The sequence below is a fragment of the Bubalus bubalis genome, chromosome 1 (assembly GCF_019923935.1).
Source record: "Bubalus bubalis isolate 160015118507 breed Murrah chromosome 1, NDDB_SH_1, whole genome shotgun sequence".
Classification (NCBI taxonomy): domain Eukaryota; kingdom Metazoa; phylum Chordata; class Mammalia; order Artiodactyla; family Bovidae; genus Bubalus; species Bubalus bubalis.
In genome coordinates, this window is record NC_059157.1 from 141,600,715 (window position 1) to 141,618,765 (window position 18,051).

The window sequence follows — 18,051 nt, forward strand, 5'->3', positions numbered from 1 at the left end:
AGAATCCCATGGACAGAGGAGTCCATGGGGCCACAAAGAGTCAGACACCACTGAAGCGACTTAGCATGCATGCATTACTGTCTGGTTTACTTTTTAAATCACCATTGGCTTCTCTGTCAAAAAGAGGCTGTAGGATGAGACTGGGGGCAGGGAAGCCAGGCTGGGCAGTCACATTCAGGAGAGATACTGGTGGGATGGATCAGAGTGGGATCTGTGGAGAGGGTGAGAAGAGGCAAGCTACAATAAGGACAAACTTGACTCAAAAATCTTAAAATACACTGGCCTTCTTCAGAATCTAGGACTTCCCAATATTCTTCCTGCACTCCTGGGTTGGCCCAGTTTGAACTCATTTTATTTGGTTCCCCAGAGATGCCTTTGCACTTCTCCATACCTGATCCTATCAGAGAGGGACGCAGCATGCTAAGACAGTGAGTTGTCTTTTTTCCATTTATAGAAATAAACTCTCATTTCACTCAAAGTAAAGATATTATGGGGTTTCCCAGGTGGCTCAGCCTGTAAAGAACCCGCCTGCCAATGCAGAAGAAGCAGAAGTGGGTTCGATCCCTGGGTGGGGAAGATCCTCTGGAGAAGGGAATGGCTACCCACTCCAGTATTCTTGCCTGAAGAATCCCCATGGACAGAGGAGCCTGGCAAGCTACAGTCCATGGGGTCACAAAGAGTCAAACGTGACTGAGCAACTGGGCGGGCAAAGATAATACAGAATAAAGGAGGGGAAGCTCTTTTCCATCCTTGGAAAACTCTCTCCAGTTAGAGCCACTCGTGTCTACTATGAAGATTAAATTATTCAAGAAGTAATCAGAATATGACTTGAAGTGTTTAAAAAGTGAATCCTGAAAAAACAAACAAATAAACAAAGCCCACCACACAGAGCTGGTTTTACACCACCCACAGGGCATCTCTGGGTGATTCTAGGCTCTGGTGCACCTCATTGGGTGGCCCCCATCCCACCAGCAAAGCGAGAAAAGGCTGACTTTATCTCACAACCAGGGAAACATGGAGATAACTCCAGGCAATCGGATCTGCCGCTCCTCGGGTGGGTGCTAAGGCAGACTCTCCTGAGAGGCTGACACGCTTTATCAGTTCTCCGAGAGCTAAATGCCAATGCAGTCACTGTTAACAATTCCTCCACCCTACAACTGGAGATAAAGTTCCAGCCCATCCCTAAAAGGTGCAGAGATTACTTATTTCTGAGTAAGAGCGGAACAGGAGAGGTCTGGGCTAAACCAGAGGAAACTGGTCTGGGTGGCTTAAGGTCCCGCATCCTGGGTTAACGAATAGCAGGGCGCACTTCCAATGGAGAGAACAGCTACCCTGCACGCGCTGCACGGCTCCAACCTAGTAAAAGTTAAAGGTTTCCTGACCTCACGCCGCACTCAAGGCCATCTCTTAAAAGGAAAATCCCAAAAACAAAGGTTGGTAAACAGAGGGGACTATTATTTTTGACAGCAGCACAAAGGCTTTCTGGCAGAATATCATGTCACTGGAAAATGATTGCTAAGGAGTCCTCTCCTGATTAAAGATGCTCTGACAATTGTTGTGGGCCTCACCAGCTGAAACCAGAGCAGAAAGCCAGGAGCCAGGCTAAGAGGAGTGTAGCTACCTGGGGTCTTCAAAGTCTGATTTCAAAACTGCTCCCTAAAGCGTGGCTGTGCAACGGAGAGTGCCTTCTGTTATGATTGAACCGGCTAAGGCGTGCAAAGTGCTAAGAGCAGCACCTGGCACCAAGCAAGAACTCATAAAGATTAACTATCTTTGCTAATAATACTCACTCATGCCTTTCCACCAAGAAATTACTGTATTGTTGTCTATGGTTACGTTTATCCCTCCTTATGCATTATGAGCTCTGAAGTGTCTTTTTATATCATGCATCCCAGAGCCTGGGACTGTGATTTGAAATGAATTATTGACTCACTTGCATTATCTGGTAGAAGTGACAGAAATGGAAAGAGGGCAGAGAAATAAAAGACAAATGAAGTCTGAGTTTCCTTTGCATCCTCACCCTCTGTTTCTTTGTAACACCCCTCATTTAGGGGCTGTTTGTTACATTTTCTCTGTTGGACACTGGTTCCAGTTGAGCCTCAGTGGAACCAGTAACACTCTCTGCTAGACACAGTTCAAGCTCAACCAAATGAGATGTCACCGGTCTCCCCACAAGGACTGAACATCACAGAGGATACACAGAGGGCACAAGCCCAAGCCCTGTGAGCAGGTTTATTTGAGACCTCTCCACCACTGCCCCTGACAGGTACTTCCTGACATACACTGAACCAATAACAGTAATAGCAAAAACAATAGCAACCAACATTTGCTGAGCACTTATTATTTCATATATTACCACATTTAACCCAATCAATAAAGTGTATATTCTGTTCTTTCGTCGGGCGAAAAACTAAGGCACAGAGAAGTCTCATGCTTTAAGGTCACACCACTAGTAAAATGGTGAGATTCAAACCCAAGTTCATGACTGTCCAAATTCATTCAGGTAACCACTCAATCCTACTGTGACCCCTGGCCACACAGTCTGGCTCTGAAGCAGAAGCACCACAGCACTGGTTATCTGCAGGGCATGTGCCTCCCGTGTGCCTTTCTTGTCCCCGCAACAGAGCAGGGCAGCCCAGCATATCTCATTTTTTATAAAAGCCTCTATAAGCTTTCTTTTTCACTTGCACCTGGTTACTGCCACACTTAGCATGTGCCTTAAAACACAACCATCTCTGCTTTGTAATTACACTGAAGAAACCTGCTCTCCTTTTCTTTCCTGGTGGAACAAAAACATTGACACCACAGGTAACAGAGGCAAAGCATTTATTGATTAGATTCTCATCAATATTCACCTCTGCCCAAGATTAGACTTGGCCTCATGCCTCCTACCTGGCCCCTCCTATTCTAATGTATAACTAGTCTCAGAAAGCTGGAGAAGGACAGTCAGAAGCTGGCCACTGCATCTGCCACTCTAGACCTGGAATTAAGAGGAGGACTCCGGCCCATAAAATGACAGAAGATAAGGTACAGTTGTATTATGTCCATTTGAGGACATGAGTAGGGAAATCTGTTCAAGTCAGTGAGCATATTGAAGATTCTGTACGAGTATATTGAAGATTTGGGGAATGTTGGGTGTAGCTACTACAGATGAGCCCTTCTTCTCTTGGCCAATTGATAGTTAATTTAGCCGCTAAAAAATCATATTTTTTTTTCAGTAATTGGAAGTTTAAGAATACTTGCTCTGTTTTCTGACTAGCCTATGTAATGTTTTCTCGAGTGGTACAGCATAACAATATTACTGAAAGAATGTGCAAAAAAGGGCACTTTAACCCAAATCTAACTCATCATGAAACTGATCTGAAATTCTCAAAAATATCAATATATGAGAAGGACTGTCCTAGATTAAAGGAGACTAAAAAGGACTATTCTAGATTAAAAGAGACAAAGAAGAACTGACAGCCAAATGCAACAAATGAGCTTAGATTGTGGAAGGAAGAAGAAAACAGCTCCGGGGACACTATAGGGATAGAAATTGTGGGTATATTAGATAATATTTTATAACTACTACATTCTTGGATGTGATAATGGTATTGTAATTATGTAGGAGTAGGAGAATGTCTTTTTCTTAGTGAGTACATGCTGAAGTATTTAGGAGTAAAGTGACATAAATATCTGATACTTATTTTCGAATGATTTGCCAAAATAACACACACAGACACACACAGTGAGAATGAAACAAATGTGAAGGCTAACCATTGGTGAACACAGGTGAAGGTTATGGAGTGTTCACTGCACTACTCTGTCAATTTCTCTGTAGATAAAATACTTTTCAAAATAAAAACTTGAAAAGAGAAAGGGTATAGTGCTATTGTTCCCTTATAAGTGTCCCCCAACCAAATCACAATCATACAATGGGTGTTTGAGGAGGGACCTCTGAGTTCTGATCTGGTGTAATTTACTCTGCCAAGCCTTCCTTCATGTCAGTAAGTGACAAGGCTGGGAGCACAGGCTTTGTGGTCATGATCCTAGATTGCGAGTGTGCTAATGTTGCCTACCTGCTGTGATATGGGGGTTAAGTTTTTTTAATTGGCCTATCCACCAATTGAGATTTTAAGGATATTTGCTCTGTTTTCTGACTAGTCTGTGTAATGTTTTCTCAAATGGTTTTTCTCTCTTGCAACAAATTAAAAACACATTGGAATCAAACATAAAGATATAGTAGGGGAGATAGGGATTATAATAGTTCTTTACTGTATGGAGCTTCCCTAGTAGCTCAGACAGTAAAGTGTCTGCCTGCAATGCAGGACACCTGGGTTCGATACCTGGGTTGGGAAGATCCCCTGGAGAAGGAAATGGCAACCCACTCCAGTACCCTTGCCCAGAAAATCCCACAGATGGAGGAGCCTAGTAGGCTACAGGCCATGGGGTCGCAAAATTCGGACATGACTGAGCGACTTTACTTTCTTTCTTTCTTTCTTTTACTGTATGGGAGTAATTAAATGAGATAATATTAGAGAAACTCAGGTGACAAACAGTTTACTATCAATAGCTGTGTGTTTGTATAATGTATATTTAAGGAATACTAGCTAGGATTTCATGATTTCCTATTACAGCCCAGGATACAGCTAAATTAGATAAAACTTTAAAAGCAGTATAAAGATAAATATTGAGTTAATAACTATACAGATGATATGTAGATTTGGCAAAAAAAAAATCATGAAGGTAGCATTCAAACAACTGAAGTTTGGTAGATACTGCAAAACAGAAGGTGCTTGTCCACAGTGCCTGGCATATAGAAGATACTCAAGTTTCATTTAAAATGATTATTACCTTCCCTTAGGAGCCTTAGAAATTGTGCTATAGCACTTCTCTTGAGAATTAAAGAATTGCCTAGAAAGGGAACCCAGAAAAAATGAGAACTATTGTAAAGCACTATATCTTTGTAAGTTCACCCGGGTTGAAAGGATTGAGCTAAGCACGAGGCTGGGGGGTAGGAGACCTGGATTCTCACTCTGGATATAGCCAGTAATGCGTTGTATAACTTAAAGGACTTCGATTCTCCAACTGAAAAAGGAAGAGATTAGACTAGAATCCATTGCTCTTAAAGGTCCCTTGAAACTTGAAAATTCTATAGCTTGAGAAACTCCTGGACTTTTCCAAAGTTGAGTGCAAGATCGCCTTTGACTTGCTGTGTGTGATATTTTGTAAAGGAAACAGTACAAGCTTCTCCTCCCTGCCTAGTCAATCAATAGCTGCTGAAAATCTGAAAATCATTTTGTTTAGCAGTGGGAGTTTAAGATGAGCTCTGGGTTCCAATAAAAGAGCATCTGTTATTTACCAGCTATGTGTGTTGGGAATACCACTTGGTCTCTGAGCCCTGGTTTCCTCACCTGTAAAATGGGGATATTTTGTAGTAGTGTTATGAAAACTATATGTTTGAAAAATTGACAGGCGGTTTTTTTGGCAAGAGTGATGAACAAGATGGTAATGATGTGATTAAAAATCAGTTGTTTTACAGCCCTTTTACTATTTATAGGAAGGCCATAGTGTGTGTCTTATTCAGTCTTTATAATAAGTCTATGCATAATTATTATACCCATTCTGGGGGCAAAGAAACTGACATGTGGGGATGTTAAGGGCCTGGATGGGACTTATAGGTTTTCTGACTCCCAAGTTGATTTGTTTTTCCTAATGGACTCCATCTGACCTCTTAAGTCACAAAATAAACACCACGTTCTGTTCTTTGTTAAGGTTTAGCCCACTTGCCCACATTCTTTTCTTCTATATTTATCCAGCAGCATATTTTTAATTGGATATAGAACATAGCTTTCTTTAACTTAAAATTATTAAGCTCCAAATGTCTTTCAAAAAGTGCAGGCTTAATACCTTGCTGTCTATGAAAACGGAGAAGGCAATGGCACCCCACTCCAGTACTCTTGCCTGGAAAATCCCATGGACGGAGGAGCCTGGTGCTGCAGTTCCTGGGGTCGCTGCAAGTCAGACACGACTGAGCGGCTTCGCTTTCACTTTTCACTTTCGTGCATTGGAGAAGGAAATGGCAACCCACTCCAGTGTTCTTGCCTGGAGAATCCCAGGGACAGGGGACCCTGGTGGGCTGCTGTCTGTGGGATCGCACAGAGTCAGACATGGTGACTTCACTTTCACTTTTCACTTTTCACTTTCATGCATTGGAGAAGGAAATGGCAACCCACTCCAGTGTTCTTGCCTGGAGAATCCCAGGGACGGGGGAGCCTGGTGGGCTGCCGTCTACGGGGTCGCACAGAGTCGGACACGACTGAAGTGACTTAGCAGCAGCAGCAGCCTATGAAAAGGTTGAGAAAAGACTTGAATACCTTCTACCACTTGGTGGTCACAGGCCTTCAGGCAAGTTCCTTACCCTTTCTATACCAGCTTTACCGTATGTAATATGATAGAATTCCAACCTGCAAGGTTATTGAGAGAAAAGGCAAACCAATTAGATCACAGAGCCTGGACAGAGTGAGCTCCCAGCTAAGTTTTCACTAGCTCCTATGTACTTATTTGCGGGTCAGTCTCTTGGATGATAGATTAAATGAATTAGGGTTAATGGGCTAATTCAAATTTAGTAGTTTTCAGAAATTCTCCCTCTCATAAACAGAACTTTCTCTGACCAAATCTAACCACATAGAGGGTTGACTACAAATGTTACCTCTTTTTATTTGACAATGGAAAAGGAAAAGATGAGATGCAAAGAGCCAGTTCAGCATGGAGTTCAGAGAGGGAAATCAAGCCTGAAAATAAGAGATACAAAACAAAAGAAGAAAAATGCAATCAAACAGTTCCAGAGACTTCGATATTTGGAATGATTGCTTCATTTGGGAATTCAAATGACCCGCTTAAAATAAATGAGATTGCTCCTTGTCTGACCAAAAATTTCTCTCTTGATGAGTTAAAGTGAGGAACTACAGGCCATAGGGTGGCAGGATCAGAGCCTTCACTAAAGAAAAGAAGCCAGGAAGACCAGAGGACAAAGATTTTAAGAACATCCTACGATTTCTAAACATTTAAAACCTCTCCTGAGTGGGACGAGTGAAGAAAGTAGCATTGACATGTATACACTACCATGTGTAAAATAGATGGCAGGTGGGAAGTTGCTATACAACACAGGGAGCCCAGCCTGGTGCTCTGTGATGACCTAGAAGGGTGGGCTGGGAGGAGGGGATGGAGGCTCAGGAGGGAGGAGCTCGAGCTCCAGTTCCAGTTCCAGTTCAGTCGTTCAGTCAGATCTGACTCTTTGTGACCCCATGGACTGCAGGTTGGCAGGCTTCACTGTCCATTGCCAACTCCCGGAGTTTACTCAAACTCATGTCCATTGAGTTGATGATGCCATCCAACCATCTCATCCTCTGTCGTCCCCTTCTCCTCCTGCCTTCAATCATTCCCAGCATCAGGGTCTTTTCAAATGAGTTAGTTCTTCAAATCAGGTGGCCAAAGTATTGGAGTTTCGTCTTCAGCATTGGTCCTTCCAATGAATATTCAGGACTGATTTCCTTTAGGAAGGACTGGTTGGATCTCCGTGCTGTCCAAGGGACTCTCAAGAGTCTTCTCCAACACCACAGTTCAAAAGCATCAATTCTTCAGTGCTCAGCTTTCTTTATAGTCCAACTCTCATATCTATACATGACTACTGGAAAAACCAAAGCTTTGACTAGATGGACCTTTGTTGATATATATATATTTATGGCTGATTCAAGTTGTTGTATGACAGAAACCAAAACAACATTTTAAAGCAATTCTCTTACAATTAAAAAAATAAATTTAAAAACCTCTCTCTCCTGTTTCCTTCTCAGTGGTATTTTTTGTTATCTTTAAGTGGAAGAAAGTGATCTTAGGGTCAACTCCAGTATTCCTACAGCAATGACTTAAAACAATTTAATTGGGAGGTAATGAAACGGGAGTTCTATCTTTAAAAATTAACATTTATTTTTGTCAAAGAAATGTAGGAACAGCTAACACTGTTGTGACTGAGACTCATTTGGAGTGTCAGAGGAAGGCTGATGGAGTGTGTGTGTGTGTGTGTGTTTGTGCATATGCAAGCACATGCACTCAGTTGTATCCACTCTTTGAAACCCTCTGGACTGTAGCCTGGGGCTTCCCAGGGTGCTAGTGTAAAGAACCCACCTGCTGATGCAAGAGCAGAGGCGTGGGTTCAATCCCTGGGTCGGGAAGAGCCCCTGGAGAAGGTCAGTATTCTGACCTGGAGAATCCCCATGGATGGAAGAGCCAGGCGGGTTACAGTCCATAGGGTCACAAAGAGTTGGACACGACTGAAGCAACTTAGCACACAGCATACACAGACTGTAGCCTGCCAGGCTCCTCTGTCTGTGGAATTTTCGAGGAAAGAATACTGGAGCAGGTTGCCATTTCCTCCTCCAAGGAATCTTCTTGACCCAGGGATCAAACCCTCATCTCTTGGGTCTCCTGCATTGGCAGGTGGATTCGTTACCACTGCACCACCTGGGCACAGCAGACCAAACCAGCTGCAGCCACTACCTTCACTCCCAACTTCCATTCCTGCTCACCACTGCCATGGTCACTGGTTGTACTCACAATAAGAAGAAAGGAACTGTATGCTTGCCTGGTAGGGACCGCAGAGCCAGCAGAGAGCAGAGCCTGGGGTGGGAGGGGCATCACTAAGACACCGGGTGCTGGGAGACCCTGCCGCCGGAGGGACAGGGGGTGTGGGGAGGAAACTGGGAGAGTATATCGTGGTCCTGGGCTTGGTGTTGGGTAGACCCTGAGGTTCTTCAGCTGAGCTACAGAGGAGCAGTTGAGTGGACCTTGTTTGTCCTTTCAATTTTTGCGAAAAACCTCACAAAGGTTTTCTGTGGGTGTGTGAGGATGGCGGGCAATTGTGTGGTGAGTGGTGGGAAAATGTGCTTGGAATTGCTGGGTGTTTGGTCATTTGACGTCAGCATCAAAATTGGCAAATTCTATGAATATGTGCACTCTTGGATATTTTTTCCAATTTAGGAAGATTAGGATCCTAGATTTTCAGATATGTTTGCCTTTTGAATGTCTGTTTCTGATTCATGAGAAATTCAAAATAACCAAGTAATTAAAAGCATAGGTTCTAGATCCAAATCATTATTCTACAACTTACTGGCTGTAAGACCTTAACCTAGTCTGCTGCTGCTGCTGCTAAGTCGCTTCAGTCGTATCCGACTCTGTCACCCCATAGACGGCAGCCCACCAGGCTCCCCCGTCCCTGGGATTCTCCAGGCAAGAACACTGGAGTGGGTTGCCATTTCCTTCTCCAATGCATGAAAGTGAAAAGTGAAAGTGAAGTCTCTCAGTCGTGTCCGACTCTTAGTGACCCCATGGACTGCAGCCTACCAGGCTCCTCCTTCCATGGGATTTTCCAGGCAAGAGTACTGGAGTAGGGTGCCATAACCTAGTCTAGTTATCTATAAAATAGGGATACTAATGGTACTGTTGGCAGAATAAGGGCCCTCAAAAGATACCCATAACTGTCCCTGGTTGTGTCCTTTGTCCGTGTGAATCTGTTACCTCACACAGAAAAAAGGACTTTACAAACATCTTTACTGTTATGGACCTTGAGATAGGGAGATTCTGTTATGAAGATGGAGGAAGGGCACAACAAATCAAGGGATGTTGTGGCCTCCAGAGCTGGGAATGGCCCTTGCTTTACAGCCAGCACAGACTCTGGTCCTTCAACAAGACGGAACAAAATTCTATCAACTCAAATTTTCCCCTACATCCTCCAGAGAGGAACACAGATTGCCAACACCTTAATTATAGTCTGGTGAGACTAGTATCAGACTTCTGACCTACAAGAACTGTAAAGTAATACATTTGTGTTACTTAAGCCACTAGTTTGTTGATTTTTTTGTAATAGCGACAAGAGGAAACTATTACACATACTCACAAAGTATGTGTGAAGTGATACTAAATCACTCGAGTCATGTCTGACTCTGTCCTTCCCCATGGTCTGTAGCCCCCCAGGCTCCTCTGACCAAGAGATTCTCCAGGCAAGAATACTGGAGTGGGTTGCCATTTCCTCCTCCAGGGGATCTTCCTGACCCAGGGATGGTACCCGCATCTGTCTCCTGCGTTGGCAGGTGGGCTCTCCACCACCAGCACCACCTGGGAAGCCCCTTGTCTTATAGGAGAGGAGATTTAATGACAAACATGAGAATACAGAACCATGCATGACAGACAGCAGGTGCACAACAGTCTTTTAGGAGAAAACATCAGCCTGCCAAGTGCAGAGCTGAGCGCTGCAGGGAGAGGTGGTCTCCGGCCAGCAGCCTGTGGGCCTCCTGCCTTGCTGCTCTCCTGCGTTCTGTGAGCTCCATGCCCAGCCCTCTCGGTTGCATTTCTGGTTTGGTTCTCAAGTTCAAGTTTCCGGGTGCTACTTACAACTCTGCACATACAGCATCTTGCTTCCATGTCAAGATGCAAAGTAAGCGACTTCATTTGTAAAGCAGTTCTCGGAGACAATTTAGTATCATGTCCTGTGGGTGCTTCTTTAAACATATATGCCCCGATCCCATCACTTAGGTTTTGTGTTAACTGAAAATTTTTTCATGCTTCCCAGTACACACCGAGTCTGACACAAGGAACCCCTCTTATCTCCTATCTCAAAACCCTGCCTATTCATATAAAGAACTCAGATTCCCTTGTAGCTCAGTAAAGAATCCACCTTCAATGCAGGAGAAGCCTGGAGAAGGCATTGGCTACCCACTTCATTATTCTTGAGCTTCCCGGGTAACTCAGACGGTAAAGAATTTGCCTGCAATGTGGGAGACCTGGGTTGGGAAGATCCCCTGGAGAAGGGCATGGCAACCCACTCCAGCATTCTTACCTGGAGAATCCCATGGATAGAAGGCTATCATCCTTGGGGTTGCAGAGTCGGACACAACTGAAGCAACTTAGCACATACACATGTGGAAAAGGATATTTGGTTCCTTCCCTGGACGAAGCTGTCCCAGACTTTTTGCTGCTTTGGCAGTATAGGAGAAATGAAAGACACCCACAGTCCCATATGAATGAGCCCTGCCAGGAACATAGGGGTATATGATGAATGAGTATCAAGTGGCAAGAACCAGCCCATGGAACCTGTCAGAAGCCCATGCTGCAGACTGATGGATGGTGGGTAACTGAAATTGCCTGGTGTTTCCCAGCCCTGTGTTTCATTCCCCGCAGGTCACCGGGACCTTGGTTTTGGCTGTCTTCACTGCTGTGCTGAGTTCCTTCCAGTTTGGATATGACATTGGTGTGATCAATGCACCTCAACAGGCAAGTGAAACGTACAAGTTCTCTTTTTGGCAATTTCTGTCAGTGGCAGAAAGATATCAGCTCCTCATCCAGAGAGATAAAGTGTGCCCACATGGGGAACACGTGGCAATCCGGTCTTCTGTCGGGTACCACGTGTGTGATTCCAATGCTGATAACTTGACCTTTACTCCTCATTTAATAACCCTCATAGAAAAAGAAAGAGTAATGAATAATTCTTGATCTCTGATTCTGCTGTTCGCTGAGCTCACAGAAAACTTCAGCCAGAATACCATGTGCCAAAAGGATTTAAAAAAACAAAAAAAGGCTTAAGAGCTTATTGCAGCATATATTCAGAGCTCCTAGCCAAAAATGGATGGAAATGCCAGGGTGTAAGAAGAAACAGTGGAAGTACAGGCTTTTTTCAGTGCAGAAACATGTACTGAGCACCAACTCTCTGTGTGTCAGGAACCAGCATATTCTCTCCCCTACTGATTCGCCCAGCAACCTGGTTATGCCCATTTTTTGTCCAGATCAAAGCATTTTCGAGCCTTGCGTGGGGAGGGGGTGGAATCAGATAAAGGTAGTTAAAAGGTACAAACTTTTAACTGTAAGAGAAGTACTAGGGATGTGATGTTCAACATGACAAATGTAATTAAATATAACTAATACTGCTGTGTGTTATATATGAAAGTTATTAAGAGGATAAATCTTAAGAGTTCTCATCACAAGAAAAAAAAAAGACAAGCAAAGGAGAAACTCTGTAGGAGCCTAACACTGGAAAGATACCAGTCCTTCCCTCTACGTCAGTCTCCCATGTATGATCCAAAGTAAAATAATATAAACCTTTTAAATAAGTCAAGAAGTCCAACAAAGTTTGGGTTTTCTCCACATTGACTCTTTGGGTATTTTTAATATTAGGTACTTTCTATCATTTTTCACTTTTACTGTATGCATCCCTACTCTGGTTTCCAGGAAATACACAGAGAGAGATGTCATTTGTCTCAGATCCCACAGCCTGTAAGTGGGGAAAATCAGGACTTCATTCCCTCTGCCCTAACTCAGACCATCAGGTCATTTAGGGTGGGATTGATATTGTGTTTGTCTTCTTAACACCAGTGCCAAGCACACTGATTGATATAAACATAAAATGTTTAGTAAATAAAGAAGAAAGAGACAGACAGAGAGGAGAAGCTGGGGAAAGGGATGGCATAAGGTGACAATACAAGCTTCAGTTGGGTGTTCTCTGTGAACCCATCATAATTCGTCAGCTTCTCTTAACATAGTGGATGCTAAGGAAAATGTAAGAGACTACAGGGTGTGAACGTGTGAAATGTGTACTTGCCAAGTCCGTCTGCTGAAAAGGGTTGCTCCTTGGACCAAAAGTTGCTCTCTGGTTAGGCACCTCATGGCATCATGAATGTGGCAGGTCTTGCCAAGGCTGAGAGATTTAGGGAATCACTCTAGAGGGGTCATATCTTTTTTTCTGTGGCTGATAACATGTGCCAATGTAGCAGGATTCCTGAAATTTGGCATTGGTAGAACCTTTTCTCTTCTTGTGGGAGAACTTTTCAAATCCTTATTTAAACCTTCCTTTTCAGTGTTGGACGTAAAAATTAATCTAAGGTTCCCCTCCTCTAATCCAAGTCCTAGAGCCAGACCTGACAACAGAGGTCATCCCTTTCTGGCATTAGGATTAGTGCCCTCTCTATAGCCCCTTCCATCTATATTTAAAGAGCTGTTTAAACACCATTATGTAAGAAGAATTTGTTTTTTATTAGCAGAATGACATTTGGAATTATTTTAGGGTATTTTAAAAATCACACTTTTTATGAGTGTGAAAACTCTGCATACCTGTTGCAGAAAGTTTCAGAAAGAAAACCATTAATGATTATTCATGTAGGGCAAACTGCTGAAAACATCTGGGCTATTTCCTTTCAGCCTTTCTTATGTGTACATTACCTATATAGAGTGATCTTCCCATGAGGCAAAGGTCTGGATCGGAGTCCTTTTATCATAAGAGGATGTAAGTTCTCTCCTTCATCAGCTGACTTTACCACATAGGACTTTGCCCAGGTCTGGCAGCGTAGACAGCTGCATTCCAGGTCATTGTTATAGGTCCTCCCAGCCCATTGCTGCCAAGTGGTGACCAAATCATCCGGAGGAATGACATGGAAGAAGAGCCGGAAGGATGTGCCTTTACTCAATCATACTTTTGTTCGAGTTTGCCTCTACTGAAACATTATAAAATATGGCTCTGTGAAATCTAGTTTTGAACACTGTTTACTGTTACCTACTGCACTCAGTGAGGACCCACGCAAGACACTTCCTTTAGGTCCCAGTACCTTCTCAGGGACTTCTGAGTTGGTTTTGATCTTCGGAATTCACCAATATACATGATTGTTTTCCTCTCTTTTCACTGGCTGCTAGGAAACTTACTAATAAATTTATAGCTCACCTAAAGCAAGGATAGAGCACCTGGTGTTTGAATTTTGTATGCTAACTTTATTTTTGGCCTCAACTTTCTCAAACTTTTTTCTTATATCCACTTTTTTGTTTCTGTTAAAATATTTACAGTAGCCAATTTAAATCCTGCTATGCAGGGCTAACAGTGGCATGAAAATGTACCTTTTCAGCTTGCAGGATAGTTTCAATATGGACAGCTGCCAATCTTTAAAACTTGAAGCATTTTACATAAAAATACACATGTCTGGTTTCTCTTTAAAAATTAAAGGCCATGCAATGCTAGTCTCAAGTTGCAGCTTCCTCCTTCAGATGGGACAAATAAATACTGCCCACTCAGTATTCTATTCCCAATAGTCGTTGTTTAGTCACTGAGTCGTGTCAGGCTCTTTGTGACTCCATAGACTGTAGCCCATCAGGCTCCTCTGTCCATGGGATTTACCAGGCAAGAATACTGGCATGGGTTGCCATTCCCTTCTCCAGGGATCTTCCTGACTCAGGGATTGAACCCATGTCTCCTACATTAGCAAGCAGATTCTTTACCACTGGAGCCCATATTCTCAATAGTATAGACTATATTTCAGCCCTCAAGTTATCAAGCTTCTTCTTGCCTCCTTTACTTGTTTGTTCCTTCCAGGTTCCTGTTGGCACTGGAATTTGTGACCTCTGTTTTATAGGATGTGGTCAACTGTAAGCAATCTATATGCATTAGTATGTGCATAACACACATAATTGAAATAATCCTGCTTGAACACCTAACAAATAGTTTCAAGGAAAAACAAACCAAAAATATACAGAATGTTTGAAATATTTCAGCTATTTTTCTTTATTTTATCTCCTTAGGTAATTATAACCCACTATAAACATGTTCTGGGTGTTTCACTGGATGACCGAATAGCCATCAACAACTACGCTCTCAACAGTACAGAGGAATTGCCCACAAGCCTAGGAGATCCAACGCCAGTCTCTTGGGCTGAGGAAGAGACTATGACATCAGCTAGCCTCATCACCATGTTCTGGTCCCTGTCTGTGTCCAGCTTTGCAGTTGGTGGAATGATTGCATCGTTCTTTGGAGGGTTGCTTGGGGACAAGCTTGGAAGGTAGGCAAATTTCATAAATAAGCATACACACAGAAAAGTCACTTATTTGGGGTTTCAGAATTTGTTCGGAAAGAAATAATCTTCCATTTTGTGGGACAGTTTTAGAGTTGTTTTTTCCAACTCATGACCTTATGAGTTAGGTTGGTATTGGACCAAATAAGGGCTTCTCTGGTGTCTTATATGGTCAAGAATCTGAATGCAAGGCAGGAGACCCAGGTTCGATCCCTGGGTCAGGAAGTTCCCCTGGAAAAAGAAATAGCAACCCACTCTAGTATTCTTTCCTGGAGAATTTCATGGATAGAGGAGCCTGGCGGGCTATACTCCATGGGGTCACAAAGAGTCAGATATGACCAAGCAATTAACACTTTTACTTTCTGGACCAAATAATAGAGAAAGCTGTTGCAGTAAACTACTTAATTGTGAAGATATTTACAGACAAAGTGAATTTGGTGTGTATTTCTGGATAATCACTTTGATTCTCTGACTTTATAACTTATAAAATGTATTAAGAAATCACAGCCCATGTGGTTTACTCAGAAACTCAAGGGAAGAGTCAAGCATGGAATTTTTTAAATCTATTGTTGGTTTCACCAAATTGCTCCATTTCTCAGACACCCAGTTTTTCCTTTTCAGATTAGAATTTGACATCTGGATCAGTCAAGTCATAAGTTTAAGTCAATATCACCAATTCCCAGTTGCCCAATGTACTTGATAGGGGGTTTCTAGCTGCTGCTACTGCTGTCTCAAAACCCAACCACAAATGAAGCAAGTGGTATCTCCATTCCTCAACTTTCTGTTTTGGATTGAAACTTCCTGTTTTGGATTAAAAACATCAGTAGAACTCCTTTACATCCAAATTTCATTTAGTCATGTGAAATACTAAAGCTCTTGGAGTTCCCCCCACTCCCATCAACTCAGTCCAGTTGCTCAGTTGTGTCCAACTGTTTGCAACCTTATGGACTGCAGCACACCAGGCTTTCCTGTCCATCGCCAGTTCCTGGAGCTTGCTCAAATTCATGTCCATCGAGTTGGTGATACCATCCAACCATCTCATCCTCTGTTGTCCACTTGTTCTCCTGCCTTCAATCTTTCCCAGCATCAGGGTCTTTTCCAATGAGTCTGTTCTTCACACCAGGTGGCCAAAGTATTGGCGCCTCAACTTCAGTATCAGTCTTTTCAGTGAATATTCAGAACTTATTTCCTTTAGGATTGACTGGTTTGATCTCATAGCAGCCCAAGGGACTTTAAAGAGTCTTTGCCAACACCATAGTGCAAAAGCATCAATTCTTGGGTGCTCAGCCTTCTTTATGGTCCAACTCTCACATCCATACATGACTACTGGAAAAACCATAGCTTTGACTATATGGACCTTTGTCAGTAAAGTAATGTCTCTGCTTTTTAATATGCTGTCTAGGTTTGTCATAGCTTTTCTTCCAAGGAGCAAGCGTCTTTTAATTTCATGGCTGTAGTCACCATCTGCAGTGATTTGGAAGCCAAAGAAAATAAAGTCTGTCACTGTTTGCATTGTTTCCCCATCCATTTGCCATGAAGTGATGGGACTCAATGCCATGATCTTAGTTTTTTGAATGCTGGGTTTTAAGACAGTTTTTTCACTCCCCTCTTTCATTTTCATCAGGAGACTCTAGTTCTCCTTTATTTTCTGCCATAAGGGTGTTATCTGCATATCTGAAGTTATTGATAGAGAGGAAATAAAACAGAAAATCAAACAGTTAATTTTTTATATTTATTTTCTGGTCTTTGCATCCACTTTTTTATCACTTTTTTCTGATGATAAAAATATGCAAAATGGAAAAATTAGAAAATGCAAAAACTTTTAAAGATCTAAATGATACAAGCAACTACCTTAGTAATGTGTATGCTCAGTCGTGTCCAACTCTTCATGACTCTATGGCCTGTAGCCCATCAAGCTCCTCTGTCCATGAGATTCTCCAGGCAAGAACAGTGAAGTGAGTTGCTATGCCCTCCTCCCCGGGATTTTCCCAACCCAGGGGTTGAACCTGCATCTCTTACATCTCCTGCATTAGTGTTGCTGCTAAGTCACATCAGTAGTGTCCGACTCTGTGCAACCCCATAGATGGCAGCCCACCAAGCTCCCCCGTCCCTGGGATTCTCCAGGCAAGAACACTGGAGTGGGTTGCCATTTCCTTCTCCAATGCATGAAAATGAAAAGTGAAAGGAAAGTCGCTCAGTCGTGTCCAACTCTTAGCGACCCCATGGACTGCAGCCCACCAGGCTCCTCCATCCATGGGATTTTCCAGGCAAGAGTACTGGAGTGGGGTGCCATCGCCTTCTCCGTCTGCATTGGTGTACTGGGTTATAATTCATTTAATTATTAAAATTCTTATTTTAAATTATAGTTTTCCCTCTTTGGTTATTAAATTCTGATAATTTCTTCCTTTTGTACTGGAGCTTTTAATAAGACTATAAGAATTTTTCTAAAGTAATAGGTAGCACAGAAACACAAGTTTTATTCTTATTCTTATTTGAAAGGGACTTCCCTCTACCATAAAAGAAAATGGTCAGTTCTTCAAATTTTATCAAATTACTGACTATTGTGGGGTATTATCCAGCTCATCACATGGTTTGTTGGGAAAATGAGTATGACATTATATAGTTTTATTCTTCCAGAAAAAAACAATCTGCTTGGTGTTTAAGATACTTGTTTAGGAAAAGCTCACCTATTAAAGTTTGAAACACTGAAAAAGAATGTAACAAGATACTTACATTTCTTTGTGGGACAGACATTTTCACATTTATTCACTCAGGTTCTTTTATTGGCCTTATCATCATTGACTGAACTTTGAAGAAGGTTTTTGTGTACATCACTTTCTTATTTAACAGGAAGAAGAGTATCAGAGACCTGCAAATGTCAATTTTTGTATGATCAATTTTGAAAATGGTGTTTTTTTGCTATTATCACCTTTACTATGTATTTTGCATTGGTTGACATTGATTCATAGATTCTGGAAATATGCTGGCATATGATGATAAAATAAGAATAATTATAGTTCTCTGACAAGGCTTAAAGTAAAAGCATGTTTTAATCTACTTCCAAATAATTTATACTAAAGAAAACTTAAATTTTAAAGTTCTTTCATGATCTATAGCGGCTAAAATCTTGTACCATTAAAAGAAAAAAAGTGTCAGTGTGGTAGGTTACAGCTACAGAATTAAATTTAGCTATCGC

General features: G+C 42.3%; 1 protein-coding gene across 1 annotated transcript in view; it reads left to right on the forward strand.

Annotated features, from left to right (window-relative positions):
* The first annotated feature begins 2,890 nt into the window (after window positions 1-2,890).
* Window positions 2,891-18,051, forward strand: part of SLC2A2 (solute carrier family 2 member 2) — a 29,894-nt gene continuing 14,733 nt past the window's right edge. Inside the window, exons 1-3 of the mRNA XM_006055311.4 lie at window positions 2,891-3,027; window positions 11,212-11,304; window positions 14,587-14,843. Coding sequence (XP_006055373.2) covers window positions 3,013-3,027; window positions 11,212-11,304; window positions 14,587-14,843 — 365 coding nt within the window. The 5' untranslated portion in view covers window positions 2,891-3,012. The remainder of the gene's footprint in view (window positions 3,028-11,211; window positions 11,305-14,586; window positions 14,844-18,051) is intronic.